Here is a 14,362-nt window from a genome sequence, read left to right as displayed (position 1 = left end):
GCAAAGGTCTACACTGAAAGTGACGGGACAGGACAGGAGACAGAGCAGCCGCAGCACTGACGAGACGGCGGTCCTCTGCCGCCTGGCCGCAGCGTCACCACGTCCCCCGGGGCCCCAGGCCCCTGGCCGCATTCACGTGGGAGGGTAAGGACCCAGCAGAGCCGAAACAACTGTGACAAGGGAGAGCAAGCATGGGCGACTCCCAGCTCTCAACTCCCCACCTGCTCTAAAGCGACGGTGGCCAACGCAGCATGCTGCTGGTCCAAGCTCAGACCCCCAGATACGGCCGACCAGCGCCCGGAAACAGACCGCCACGCACGGCCAACTGGGTGTTGACAAGGGAGCCCCCCTTCAGCCGGGGAGAGGTCATCTTTCCAGCGGACAGTGCTAGGACAACTGAACACGTCCCGTAAGGGATGAATCTGAGACCCTCACCGCGCACAAAAGTTAACCCAGAGTGAATCAGAGACCTAAATGCACGAGCTCAAACCATAAAACTTCTGGAAAAAAATCTTCGTGATCTTGGTTGGGCAAAGATTTCTCAGCCGTCACGCCACAGGTGCGATCTATGAAATGAACGGATACGATGGATTTCACCAAAACACGTGTTTCAGAAGATACCATTAAGGCAAAGAAAAGACAAGCCAGACCGGGGGGAAATGTTTGCAAACCATCCATCTGATAAAAGACTTACATCCAGAACATATGAAGAACGCTTAGGACTCAGTAAGATAAACAACCCAATTTAAGAAGGGGCAAAAAACCTAAACAGACGGCTCACCGAAGATACAGGGGTGCAAATAAACCGTGAAACATCGCTCCACCTGACTGGTCAGTAAGGAAATGCAGATCAGAACCACGAGGGATCTCACTGCATCCTCCACAGTGAGTGTAGTGGTAACTTCCAACAAGTGCTGGTGAGGATGTGGAGAAACTGAGGTCCCCGCACACTTGGGTGAAAACGTAAACCAGGAAAATGGGGCGCCTGGGTGGCGCAGTCGGTTGAGCGTCCGACTTCAGCCAGGTCAAGATCTCGCGGTCCGTGAGTTCGAGCCCCGCTTCAGGCTCTGGGCTGATGGCTCAGAGCCTGGAGTCTGTTTCCGATTCTGTGTCTCCCTCTCTCTCTGCCCCTCCCCTGTTCATGCTCTGTCTCTCTCTGTCCCAAAAATAAATAAACGTTGGAAAAAAAAAAAATTAAAAAAAAAAAAAAAAAACGTAAACCAGGAAAGAACGGATCTGGAAAACAGGTTGGCGGTTTCGGAAAACACAAAACGTAAACCCGCGCCGCGATGTGGCGATCCCGTCCCTGCAGATCCCTGTAAGGCAAACGGAGACAGGTCCACACGAGGGTGTGCGTGCGAACGCTCACAGCAGCGCCGCTCCCACCGGGCAAAACTACGAGTCTCCCACGGACCCGACGGACGGTTCAGGGGCGAGCGGAGCACGCGCGGCCGCACGACGGGGGCCGCTGACCCCCGCGCTGCAAGGTGGATGGAGTGGAGACGTTGTGCGCAGTGACAGAAGCCGGACAGAGGACCCTGCGGGCGGTAGGACTCCCCGGACGTGCAGCGTCCAGGAAGGGGAATGCGCGGGGACGGCGGTGGATGGCGGTCACCGCGTGGGAGCAGGGGTCGAGACGAAGCCCGAGAGACCACATTTATGAAGACTCCCTGAATCATTTACGGTGGTGACTTGCATGGCGTGAACAACGCGTCGACAGCCGCAGGAAAGACGCGACACAGTTCAGGGAAACGAGCTGGGAGGCTCACGAGCCAGCGGGGGGGCAGGGGGAGCGCCCCACAAGGGAAGGCCGGGTCGTCACTGTGCAAGTTACGGACTCCGGACCGTTTAAAGCAGCACGGGTGCACCGGAGCAAAGAAAAGATGGACAGGACTGCGAGCCCGGACACAGGAACGATCAAGAGAACAGAACGGAAGCGCCAACCGCCAACATCAGAGTTGAAGGAGACACCCCCTCAGAGCCCAGGCACCCCGGAAGGACAGGGAGAGAAGCACGAACTCCTTCGTGCCAACGCACTTCACAATTTTAACGATGCACAATTTCTTTTAGAAACAAAAATGGGGTACCCGAGTGGTTCAGTTGGTTGTGCCTGACCTTTTTTTTTTTTTTTTTACTGTTTGTTTAATTTTAAGAGAGAGAGAGAGAGAGAGAGAGAGAATGCGAGCAGGGGAGGGGCAGAGAGAGAGGGAGACATAGAATCAGAAGGAGGCTCCAGGCTCTGAGCTGTCAGCGCAGAAACCGACATGGGGCTCAAACCCACAAGCTGTGAGATCATGCCCTGAGCCACAGTCAAATGCTTAATCGACGGAGCCACTCAGGCGCCCCGAGGACCTGCCTCTTGATTTCGGCTCCGGTCACGATCCCAGGGCCGTGGTATGGAGCCCCATGTCGGGCTCTGTGTTAAGTGTGGAGCCCGCTTGTGATTTTCTCTCTCTGTCCCTCCCCCCCACACCCCCCCGGCCACACTGTCTCTCTCTCAGAAACAGAAAATAAACACAAGTAAAATAAACACAAAAACTGACCCAAACTGACACAAGAAACAAAATAGGAACCATTACAAGTCTTGAATCCGTTAAAGACACGGAACCCTTCGTTAAAAGCCTTCCTGGAGAGGTCTGGCCCGGATGGCTTCCGTGCTGAGTTTGAGCAAACCTCATGGGAGGGACAGCCGCGGCCTTACGCCAACCTGCCCGGTGGGGGAGAGACCCTTCCCGAGGGGAGCACGGCCCCGACACAGAAGCCCAGCGAGGACGCCCCCAGAGGGCTACAGACCTGCCTTCCTCATCAACACAGATGCAAAAGCCTTAACAGAACGCCAGTAAATCAAACCTAGCAACACATAAAAGGACAGCACGTCCCGACCACGGGAAGTCTGGGCCGCAAGGTTAGGAAGCTAGAAACGTGAAAACCTTTGATCAGCATAACCAGCCGTGTTAGCAGACTAAAGGGAGAAAGAGATAATAAGCAAATCAAGGGGGAAGAGGCTGTGTGATCATCGCGATAGGTAAGACACCTGTGATACCCTGTCCCCTCTAAGAGAAGAAGTCTCCGCAGACAGGGACGCGACAGGGACGTCCTCAGCTGGTAAACGGCATCTACAAACCCAGCAGCTAGCATCACACTGAACCGGGAACCGTCAACGCTTTCCTCGAGACCGTGAGTCAAGGACGTCCACGACGGTCACCAATTCCAGATCAGAGTTACAGAAGTAAAAATTGTCTGTATCACAAGACAGTGTTAAAAAAGACACTGTTTGTGACACACCAGACTGGGGAAAGGTTCACAGCGTGTAATTCTGACCAAGGCCTTCTACCCAGATTGTATAAAGAAGACCTACAAGTCAATAGTAAAAAAACACCTCAAAGAGATTTTGAATGGCCAACAACATATGAAAAACTGCTCAGGAGAAATACGAATTTTATAACAAAAACAGGGTGGTGCTGTGCACACAGGAAGGTGGCTGAAATGCAAAACCCTGGACAACTGTGCTGTGCTGCCCTCCTCGATGCCGACAAAAGCAGGGAGCAGAAGCCACGGTTCGGCAGTTTCTCCTGAGGTCAAACGCACACGACGTCCTGACCCAGCAGTCCTACCCTGGGGTATGTACCCCAAGGAAAGGAAAATCTGTCCCTGCAGGAAGTTCCATGACGATGTCCTGGCAGCTTTACTCGTAAAGCCGAAGTGGAAAGCACCCAATGTCCCCCAACAGGAGAATGGAGGGACAGCAGCGGAGAAGGGATGAGCCACTGTCGCGTGAACGCGGACACATCTCAAGAACGGTCAGGGACGGCAGTCTCTGTGCCCCCATCACTCGTGAGGCTCAGGAGACCAACTGCCCTAGAGCAGGACGACAGAAGACGTGGCCGCGTCCGGGGGAGGGGGGCCGGAAGGGGGCATGGCCAGCCTCTCAGGGCGGGGACAGTGGGCCTCACACACGCACACTCACCGCCACGCGGCGAAATACACACTATCTGGGCATCACACCTCGACAGAAGGAAGCGAAAACACACACACGGGCACAAACCCAACCCTCTCGCTGCAACGGCTGAGAGCCACTCAACCGCGATGCCAATGTGCGCGAGGACACGGAGCCACCCTCACGCCTTGCCGGTGGCGGTAAGCGCCCTTCCACACGCGTGTCTGTGGCAGGTCACGGCCGAGAGACGCGTCCACAGAAAGAGCCTTACGAGAGTGTCCTCAGCGGCCTGACTCACAATGTCCTCGGACTGGAAACCATGTCCTTCGATGGCAGCACGGGTAAGCAGTGGGACCCAACACGGTGACACAAGAGACCAAGGGAGCCTCAGGGCAGCACAGGAATGAACCTGAGCACGGTGCGACGGGCTGAAACGTCAAGTCCGTTCTAGTGAGTCCGTTCAGGGCAGCCGTGCGGCCAGAGAGGACGGGAAGGGCCTGGGTCAGAGCCCCGCCGGGAAGAGGCGAGTGCGTGCCAGGACCATCGCTCGACCGTCTAGACCTAGACGGGTCTGTCTAGAAAGTGGGCGGGGCCTCAGCCATCTCAAAGCTGCAGACTCTCTGTTCACTTAACACCACCAAGGACCCTGCAGCTCAGAAACAACACAAACGGATGAAGGGCAGAGTGAGGCCGAGAGCCTCAGGGGAGGAACACGCCGTAAGGACGGGCACACGGGAGGCCCGACAACGAGGCGCCAGCTGGACCTCCCGCTGTGGAACGAAGGAGAGCCGGTGTGGTTGGCGGAGCCACGGACCCCAACGTCCGATTCTTAATCAACATGGATACGTCACCTCGCGTGGCAAAAGGGGCTCTGTACCTGCGGTTAAAGCTTTTGAGGAGGGAGGGTACCCTGGACGCGCAGGTGGCCCGATGTGACCACGGGGTCCACGTGAGGCAGGCAGAGCCCGGGGCGAGGTGGCCACGAGCCAAGGGCACAGTGCCGCCCGATGCTGGAGGAAGCCAGGACCAGCCTGTCTCGAAGCCCGCAGACGCGAGCCACCCTGCGCGCACCCTGACATCACCCTAGAAGACTCACCACGGACTTCTGACTTGGGAACCGCGAGGGATCTGTGTGTTGTCGCCAGCCCCCCGCCCCGCCCCGGTCTGTAATCCTTTGTTACGGCAGCAACGCGGAACTCACACAGCCACAGGGTCTCACTGCAGAGCAAGGCGCCGCTGGTCCCCGGGCGCCCAGATCCAGCCATGCCCACAGCCCGTCCCCCGCTTACCAGCTCTGCGCTGAACTCGGGCAGCATCACACAGGTGGCGCCCACCCAGAGGGGACACAGCAGCTTGTTGACCACGCCGTGCACGTGGTGGAGCGGGAGACTGTGAAGGATCACGTCGTCCTTAGTCCACGCCCACTTGTGGACCAGCCCCGTCACCTGTGGGATGAAGGCGCGGCCTCAGATGGGAAGGAAGCCACCAGGCTGGGGAGGGGAGGGGAGGGGGGGGGGAGGAGAGGAGGGGAGGGGAGGAGAGGAGGGGAGGGGAGGGGAAGAGGGGAGGGGAGGGGAGGTGAGGGGAGGGGAGGACGGGAGGGGAGGACGGGAGGGGAGGGGAGGAGGGGAGGGGAGGAGGGGAGGGGAGGGGAGGGGAGGAGAGGAGGGGAAGAGAGGAGGGGAGGGGAGGGGAGGGGAGGAGGGGAGGGGAGGGGAGGAGGGGAGGGGAGAGGAGGGGAGGAGAGGAGGGGAAGAGAGGAGGGGAGGGGAGGGGAGGGGAGGAGGGGAGGGGAGGAGAGGAGGGGAGAGGAGGGGAGGGGAGGGGAGGAGAGGAGGGGAGCGGAGGGAGGGGAGGGGAAGAGGGGAGGGGAGGGGAGGGGAGGGGAGGACGGGAGGGGAGGGGAGGAGGGGAGGAGGGGAGGGGAGGGGAGGGGAGGAGAGGAGGGGAAGAGAGGAGGGGAGGGGAGGGGAGGGGAGGGGAGGAGGGGAGGGGAGGGGAGGGGAGGAGGGGAGGGGAGAGGAGGGGAGGACGGGAGGGGAGGGGAGGGGAGGGGAGGAGAGGAGGGGAGGGGAGGGGAGGGGAGGTGAGGGGAGGGGAGGACGGGAGGGGAGGACGGGAGGGGAGGGGAGGAGGGGAGGGGAGGAGGGGAGGGGAGGAGGGGAGGGGAGGGGAGGGGAGGAGGTGAGGGGAGGGGAGGGGAGGACGGGAGGGGAGGGGAGGAGGGGAGGGGAGGGGAGGGGAGGAGGGGAGGGGAGGGGAGGGGAGGAGGTGAGGGGAGGGGAGGGGAGGACGGGAGGGGAGGGGAGGGGAGGACGGGAGGGGAGGGGAGGGGAGGAGAGGAGGGGAAGAGAGGAGGGGAGGGGAGGGGAGGGGAGGAGGGGAGGGGAGAGGAGGGGAGGACGGGAGGGGAGGGGAGGAGAGGAGGGGAAGAGAGGAGGGGAGGGGAGGGGAGGGGAGGAGGGGAGGGGAGGGGAGGACGGGAGGGGAGGGGAGGGGAGGAGGGGAGGACAGGGGAGGGCAGGGGAGGGGCGGCTCCCACTCTGGTGCCTAGTGCCCAGTCCTTCATGGCTTCTGAAGGTGACGGTCTGGGGCGCCTGGGTGGCGCAGTCGGTTGGGCGTCCGACTTCAGCCAGGTCACGATCTCGCGGTTCGTGAGTTCGAGCCCCGCGTCGGGCTCTGGGCTGATGGCTCAGAGCCTGGAGCCTGTTTCCGATTCTGTGTCTCCCTCTCTCTCTGCCCCTCCCCCGTTCATGCTCTGTCTCTCTCTGTCCCAAAAATAAATAAACGTTGAAAAAAAAAAAATTTTTTTTGAAGGTGACGGTGGCCTCGTGACCACGGTCTGCTGGCTCACGTGCCGACCCCCGTGTCCAAGAGCAGAGCTGGACACGGCCAGGGCTTTAGTGTGGGGGTCCCAAGTGCCCTGCATGTGCCCGTGGTGGCTCCCCCCGCCCCAGGCAGGCCCTGGGATTCCGGGCCTCGGCAGAGTCTGGCCGCCCACCCTCCACCGCCCGGTGGGGCACCGCCCTCACCCCAGCTGAACCGTCACAGAACCCGGAGCTGGGTTTCCTGCCACACCCTTGGCTTTCAGTGAGAAGCAGCGTGGGACACCCCCCTTTGAACGTTCTCAAGATCGCCAGTGGGGACGTCGTCCTGCACACCTCAGTGACCGCTACGGGCAAACCCACGTGACCCGCTCACCCCTTTGCAAACATCAGCCGAGGGACGGGGTCTCCTCAGACACAGAGTATGTCTTGCAGGAGGGACAGAAAACACATCGTGACACCCTGCCTGCAGTCAGCCCAGACTCAGTTTACCCCGACGTACGGGACCGCTTTGGGCCAAGACTTAACCACTTCACCTTCGCGGTCCTGAGCATCGGTTCTATTTTACCGCTCCTAGCGTGTAAGGGTCTTTATCATCCATGCAAACGGTTTCCGGAACTAGGAAGGATGCACATTAAAGGTAAACAAAGCGGCTGGGGAGTTTCCCAGAGATGCCGAGGCCACAGAACACAAAAGTCACACCCAAGGTGTGGGGTCCACGAGTTCCTGTTTTCAGGTTTCCCAAAGAAGCCCCATTTCAGGTGCCGATCACGCGTCGCGAACATTCGCCTCACGGCTGCTCTCCCCGAAACCCCTCAACGTCACGTGTCGGGGCACGTTCGGTCTCTCGCTTGCGGCACGGCCCCACGGAGCCCCTCGGGGGGCCGCCAAGTCCCCCTACGCCCGAGTGAGCCCCCTTTCCCAGAGCCGCCCCACCCGGGGTGGCGGGGCGGGCGGGTCACGTCTCGCAGTGTGCTGCTGGCAGGGTCAGTAGGACGGGGGCAGCCGCGAGAGGCCCCCCAGAAAAGGACAGGAAAGCCAGACCGACCCCAGGGGCCCCAGCACAACGGCGTGCGAGCACTCACCATGGCCCTGATGTTGTGATGGGTGCTCAGGACGCCCTTGGGCCTCCCTGTGGTCCCGCTGGTGTAGATGATCATGGCGCCTCGGTCTCTCCAGTTCTGCTCCGGCACCCGCCACTCCCCGGGCGCCTCGGCCGCCGCACCGTAGACCGTGGGCGGGAGGGGCAGCAGTGGGACCCCCAGCCTCCCGACCACCGGGCCCAGCAGCTCCACGTACTCCTGGCCGGCAAGGACCACGGAGCTCCGGGAGTCCCGGATGACATACTCCAGCTCGGCCTGCGGGTGCTTCCTGTAGAGGGGGACAGCGACGCCCCCGCTCATCCACGAGGCCCACTGCGCGACCACGTAGGAGACGTCGTTGGAGCACATGAAGGAGACCCTCTCCTCCTGGAGGTCCCCGCCGGCACACCCGAGGACCCGGCACAGCTCCCGGGACAGGCGGAGGCTGTGGTGGTAGAGGTCCTTGTACGTGTGGCGGCCGTGCTGGTCAACGAGGGCAATCCGGTCCCCGAAGGCCAGGGCCCGGCTGAACACGGGGGCACTCCTGTCCGAACAGGCCGCCGGGGCCGTGTGCAGGGGGCTGCCTCGTCTGCATCTCACGGGAGCTGGCCGCCGGGAGGCCGCAGCACACAGCAGGCGCCGGAGGGACATCACGGGTGGGGGGCAGCACCGCACCCACAAACGTCCAAGTGGATTTACCTGGGGCGGGGCCGGGAGAGAGAGAGGGCGCCACAGGTTACCGCCGCCAGAGCGGGGGTGGAATTGCCCAGATGGCGTCGGCCGGCCCCCGGGCACCAGCTGACATCCCGAACCGAAAGCCACCGCGACACGGCACCTTCGGGACCCACCGCCCAGGGCCCCGGCCTCGTGCTTGCTCATTAAAGGACCTCAAAAATGCAATTTCTAAAACAACTAAACTAGGCAAAAACCAAGGAAAAGCGAGTTCAAGGCCCTTCAAGTAAATTCTGAATAGCTTACTGGCTAGAGAATTACTAGCTACGAGGAGGGAGCACCGAGGGCCGCTGAGCACCTGTTCTCTGTGCCCCCCGGGGGCACAGCCTGGAGGCCGGGGCACCCGGAACCCACACACAGGCCGCGCTCCGGCTCCGCACGCACCCCTCCCTGGAGCGCGGTCTGGAACGCGGCGGCCTGCAGAGCCCAGACAAAGTGAGTCTGCGGGTCTCAGGTGCGTCAGTGTGGGTTTAAGCCGAAGGGGACTCTTCCCTCTTCGTCAGAATTAGGACCCCGGGGCCAGGAGAAGGAAGAGCCCTCCGGGAGGGGCTGTGGTCGGCTGACTTCCCCCTGCACTTGTGCTGAGCGCCCAGAGAGGGGAGCCTCCTGCAGCAGGCCCCTCGGCTCTGGGCCACCACCTCCTGGGGACAGCCAGGGGCGTCAGCACTCAGCAGGAGAGGGCGCAGGCTTTCAAGGCTGCCTCCGCTGGACCGCAGTTTAGAGCTGAAGTTCAGCTCGGTTCCAGGGGTCAGGAGCCCACCTGCTACCTGGAGCCTCTGCCACCAGCACGACCGTTCGCTCTGCGTTGAAATCCCCAATTTCGCAGCTCCTGCAGCTCTCACTGCTCCTCACTGTGCCCCCCTCCCTGGGCGCAGCCCGCGGCCTCTGCCCCTTCTGGGCTCTGGGTCGCCGGCAGTGAAAATGCACGTCCCGCACTAGGATGCGTCTGCGCCCCGTGACCGCCTTCGGCTGCGGCCGGGCTGCTCAGTGAGCAAGGAAACCACCTCGGACTTACTTCACACAAAGAAACTTCCAAGGTGCCCAGCCCCCAAGTCAGAGACTGAGCCCAGCCAAGCCCACGGCCCCCCATCCCGGAAGAGCCCCCCGCCCCCCGCAGCAGAGCCTCCCATCCCAGCCAAGCCCGCCGGAGCCCACAGCCGGCCAGGAGGCGTGAGCCCAGCCAATGACCGCACACCGCCCAGTCCCTGGAGGCTGGGGTGGGGGAGGACAGGCACAGGGACCCCAGAGGGCACCTCGGGATATGCCACAGGCTGACGGGAGGCCTGCCGTCCAACAACACATGCCCCCTTCCCAGCAGGCCCAGCAAAACGGAGACCAGGAGGGGCCCAGGCGCCCCCACCGCCTCCCCCATGCTCTGTCTCCCACTCTCTCCCCCCACTCCCCCTGCTCAGCAAGTTCTCCCCCTGACAAACCCTGGCTTTACTCTTTCACTCACTTGCCACAGGGGAAGACTAATGTGTTATTGTTTGTTACACGAAGGAAACGGTTTTGTTCTCTGTTCTTAATTTAAAAACAAATTATACGCAACACTTTATAATTACCCAACAAAACAAACAGGCTGCGGAAGTGTGAAGTGTGCTTTGTGCAAGCCCCTGAGCCCCTCGGCAAGCAAGTGGTGCGCCACGCAGTGTGGGGGCCCCCCCGCGCAGTGTGTGCAGTGTGGCAGGCCGAGGCTTTCTCCTGCGGCCTGGGGGCTCCGCAGGGAGGCTCTGGGCAGCCTGGCGGGGGGCCTGCTCCAGCAGCCACCAGGGGGGACCCCGCCCGCACCGCAGGCCTTTCAGGACCCCCTCAGCTCCCGCTGCTGGCGGAGGCGGAGGCCCCGGGCGAGTCCGCCTTAACAGTCCACAGCCTCCATCGGCCTAAGGGTGGGTTCTCAAACATACTGGACCCCACGCTGTTTCCAGATGAAAGAGGCAGTCATTCAAAGCCCCCGTGTCCTATAACTTCTCTGGGTCCCTGTCCTGCCCTCTTCCCGTGGGTCAGAGGCAGATCCGTGGCTGGGTCTGCACGTCTGCTACTATAAAGAAATCTGACAAATGGTAAGGAGAGAGCTGGGCTCAACCAGAGAAAACAGTAAATGTGCTAAACGGGTCAGAGATGCCAGTTTCGGAGAGAAAGTAAGCTCGTGAAGAACAAAGCAGGGTAGCTTTGACAGGTTTCCTTTCCTCACTTCTAGCAAATTCTTCTCTATTAGCCGTAGTGGCCAGAGGGAAAAGAAAAGAGTCTGCGGACAGAAAGCCTGCAGGCATTTCTGGGCCACGCGGAGGCCGGCTCTTCTGGGGGAGAGCACAGGACAGGTGCTCAGGGCGCTAGCTGGGGGTGCTAAGGAACGGAGCACCCCAGCAGCCGCCAACAGCTGCCTCTTCCGCCTCTGTCCGTCCCCAGGAGGCACCAGAGGGGGTGTCAGGCGTGGGGCCGTGACTGCAGCCACAGAAATCCACGCCACTTTCCGTTCATCCACATCTGCTCCCACGTCTCCCCTCCAGGCCCTCAAAGAACAGACACCTCCCGCCTCCCTGTCACTGGGAGATGGGGGTACGCTGCCTGCGTGTCCCGGGGTCCCAGGAGCTGTGCCACACCAGGGGCAGACGGCACTGAGAAGCTGGAGTCTGAGCCCTTGGACCCCGTGCCCTGGGGTCAGTCCTGAGAACCGGAAAGCAGGGCTGAGCCCACCCTCCCTCCCTCGCCGGGGCCTCGGCTGGCCCCGTAAACAGGGCTGGGGACGGACGGGGCAATGGCCCCAAGAGGCGGACATCCGACTTCCACCCCACAGGCTTCACCAGCCACAAGCCAGGCTGCCCCAGGGCATCGACTCAGCCACCCAAAAGGATACTTCACAGTCAGCTCAAGAAGAGACCAAAAAGCCCCAGGAAACACAAGCCCTGTGTTCCCACAGTGGTATTTTTAAAGCATAACCTCAGAAAATACTCGAGACGTGCGCCACGACGCACAAACAGGACGTTCCCTGCGATGTTATTTACGATACGGAAAACCGGGACTCAACCAGAGGGTCCGGAAGAGGTTTAAGGAGATCAGGGTGAGCACGGGGTGCCGGGGCCCCAGCCCAGCGGTGGAGGGCGCGTGCTGACCGCCAGGAAGCGTCCTGCGATGCCACTGAGGGAAAAAATGGTTGCAGCTGAGAAGCCTTGAAGGCGGACACCAGGTGATGGGGGGGGGGGGGGTTGTGGGAATCAGGTGATTCTTGGCTCCTCTCAGTGCTTCCCAATTTTCTCCAATTCTTCTGAAACGAGCACGTACAACTTTCACAGTCCAGTGTTTCAAAAGCCTAATAAATGTCATTTAGTTTCTAAAAGTGGAGATGCTCCAACTGCGACATTATTTTCTTCTACACAAAAGAGACAAAAATATAAAACCATTTGTTTTTGGTGGTGGGTCTGCAGGGTGTCTGTAGCTCTCCATAGCTCTTCAATTTCTCAAAATGATAGAAGCAAATAAAAAGGAGACAACAGCGTTTTTCCTTCAGTTAAAACTGCCAGTTCGTAAGAGGCTTGTGCAGACGTGGAAACATCGGTGCCGATGAAGCAGCTCCTGCGGCGGCCGCGTGGACGGGGACACACTAGGCATCTCCCGCTACCAGTCCGAGCGTCTGGCGGCCGGCGAGACCAGGACAGATGCCGCGAGCGGAGGGCTCCCAGAAGCACGGCCTCAGGCCAGAATCGCCGCAGCTAAGGTAAGAAGGAGCCCGCCGGGCAAATGTCCGGGGAAGGAGCCACGGGGCGCACGTACTGGGCTCCCAGGGGGTAGTTCGTGGAGCAGATTCTGAGACGTGGCCCTCCCAGGGCTCGCCAGGGGGCCTCACAGCAAAAATTACTTTCAATTTGGGGAAATACTGCCAGAGTCCCCTCCAGAGAGGATGCACGAATTTATTCTGGCACCATCCCTTCAAGACGGCTTTTAAGTTGCCCGTGTAAGTGACCCTGAAATGACTCGTCATGAACTCTTGTAGACAGGGCTAGTCTTCAAGATCAGGGGATCAGGGCCCCGACGGGAACAGGCAAAAAACATACCTCTATCCAGGGCAGATGACTGCGTGTCATCCTCCTGGACACCTTTGGGTCCAGAAGGACCAACAGACCCTTCAGGAAGACAGCCCCAACTTCCAGCCACAGGGCCTCCTTGGTCACGGGGTCTCCACCACCCCAGTGGCTCAGCTTCGACTGCCCCTGCCACCAAGTAAATGCAGTCAGGCCACGGGTTCTCCCTGTCTCAACGACCCAGCTCCACGAGACTGCTCTTGGGTCACCGGCCGGCCCCAGATGGCCACGGGCACCCGGCTGCGATGTGGCAGGATCCGGGCCAAAGACCAGAGGAACCTGCATTTTGGTTTTCTTCTCCCAGGACACGCTGCTTTCAGGTTCCTCCAGCGGTGAGAAGCCCAGCCCGAGACCCCACAGAGGCCGCTGGTTATGCTCACCAGCCAGACTCTCCGGCGGAACCGAAGCCCGCGGGGCATCGGGAAGGTGGTGGGGTCACACCCACGGCTCAGAGCACAGGCTCCAGAGTCAGCACAGGCCTGCACCGGGGCCTCTGCTCCTCCCCCCTGGTTTCTGCACCTGCCTAAGCCTTCACTTCCCTTTGGTTACAAGGCCTGCGTGCAGCCTGTGCAGGAAGGACCCAGGGGCCCCGCAGCAGGAATCACTACCTGAGTGATACTTGCATTCAAACGAGGGTGGCTGCTTTCTAAATGAGTAAGAGCGCACGTGACGGCCCCCAGAACCCGAAAGTCTGTATTTCTAACAGGCATCACGGTGCGTCCAGGACGCTACCCTCAAATCAAAAAAACCCAAAGGGGGAAAGTCCTGCTCAAACCAGGATCCGTATCAGGAAGTAAAACACTGTTTCAAAAGTGCCGCCTGGAGGCGTGACACGGGCCCAGGCCGCGTTCCACCCGGCTGATTCGGTCCGCCCTTGGGCACGGCCCCGCACCTCGCGGCGGCCGGGCCGCCGCAGCCACCACCCGAGGCGCCAAGACGCTCAATGGCAGCAGCGTGGCCCTGGTGCCCCCGCAGACACCTGCCCCCTGGGGGCGGCGACGCAGCCATTCCCCGGAGTGACGGGCGCTCCCGCCGCTGACTTCTCGTCCCTCCCCGGCTGGCGCCCCACTCATCGCCTCTCAGAGCCCGGCTGCTCAGCCGGGCGGACCCGCCCCCTGGGCGCCCGCCGCACGCAGCAGGCAGCGAGGACGACGCGCAGGGGGCGCGGGCACCTCAGGCCCGCGGAGACGGGAATGATTTACTTTACACGCGGCGACCCGGCGACCCCGGCACGGAGGCCGAGCACGGACAGCGGGCGCCCGGGCGCCCGACCCCCTCTCCCCCCCCGTCTCGGCACGGCCGCCGGCGCGCGGCCGAGGAGGCGGGGCCGGGACGCGGAGGCCTGCGCGCGGGGGACGCCTGCGGGGCCGGGGACGGCGGGCTCTACCTCGGCCCGCGCGGCGCTCGCTCCTCCTCCTCCGGCTCGCGCTCCTCCTCCGCCTCCCCTCGGGCCGGAACCGGAACCGCGGCTGCGCGCGCACCCCGCGTCCGGCGCCGGAGCGCGTCCACCCCCACCCTCCCGGCGCGTGCGGCGCCGCGGCGGCGGGTTCCGGGCGCGAACGTTCCCGGCGCCGACAGCGGGAGGCGCCCGCCGGGAGGGTGTTCGCTGTAACCTCGGTCGGTGGACTAGACACCCGGCCGCTGGGCTCCCGACTGGACCAGAGCGTCTCAAAACTGTAGCTACCGGCGGGGCGTGACGGGGCTCGGCTG

The 14,362-nt window shown here is 61.8% G+C and overlaps 1 protein-coding gene across 8 annotated transcripts in view; it reads right to left on the bottom strand.

Moving 5' to 3' along the window:
- ACSF3 (acyl-CoA synthetase family member 3) overlaps positions 1–14,105 on the bottom strand; it is a 56,130-nt gene extending 42,025 nt beyond the window's left edge. For 7 of the 8 annotated variants that reach the window (XR_006702081.1, XM_045440017.1, XM_045440012.1 and 4 more), the window contains exons 1-2: positions 7,848–8,954; positions 5,227–5,382 (exon numbers count right to left, since the gene is read on the bottom strand). Coding sequence is in view for 7 of the 8 variants with exons in the window: in XM_045440017.1 (XP_045295973.1) it covers positions 5,227–5,382; positions 7,848–8,723 (1,032 nt within the window). In the remaining variant the exon portion in view is untranslated. Of the gene's footprint in view, positions 1–5,226; positions 5,383–7,847; positions 8,955–14,039 lie in introns of those variants that run through there. The other variant, XM_045440014.1, reaches the window with a different exon arrangement.
- Positions 14,106–14,362: the final 257 nt, after the last annotated feature.

Source organism: Leopardus geoffroyi, chromosome E2, assembly GCF_018350155.1.
Source record: "Leopardus geoffroyi isolate Oge1 chromosome E2, O.geoffroyi_Oge1_pat1.0, whole genome shotgun sequence".
Lineage (NCBI taxonomy): Eukaryota > Metazoa > Chordata > Mammalia > Carnivora > Felidae > Leopardus > Leopardus geoffroyi.
Note: the sequence above shows the minus strand (reverse complement) of the source record. Positions and strands in the feature narration are given on the sequence as shown.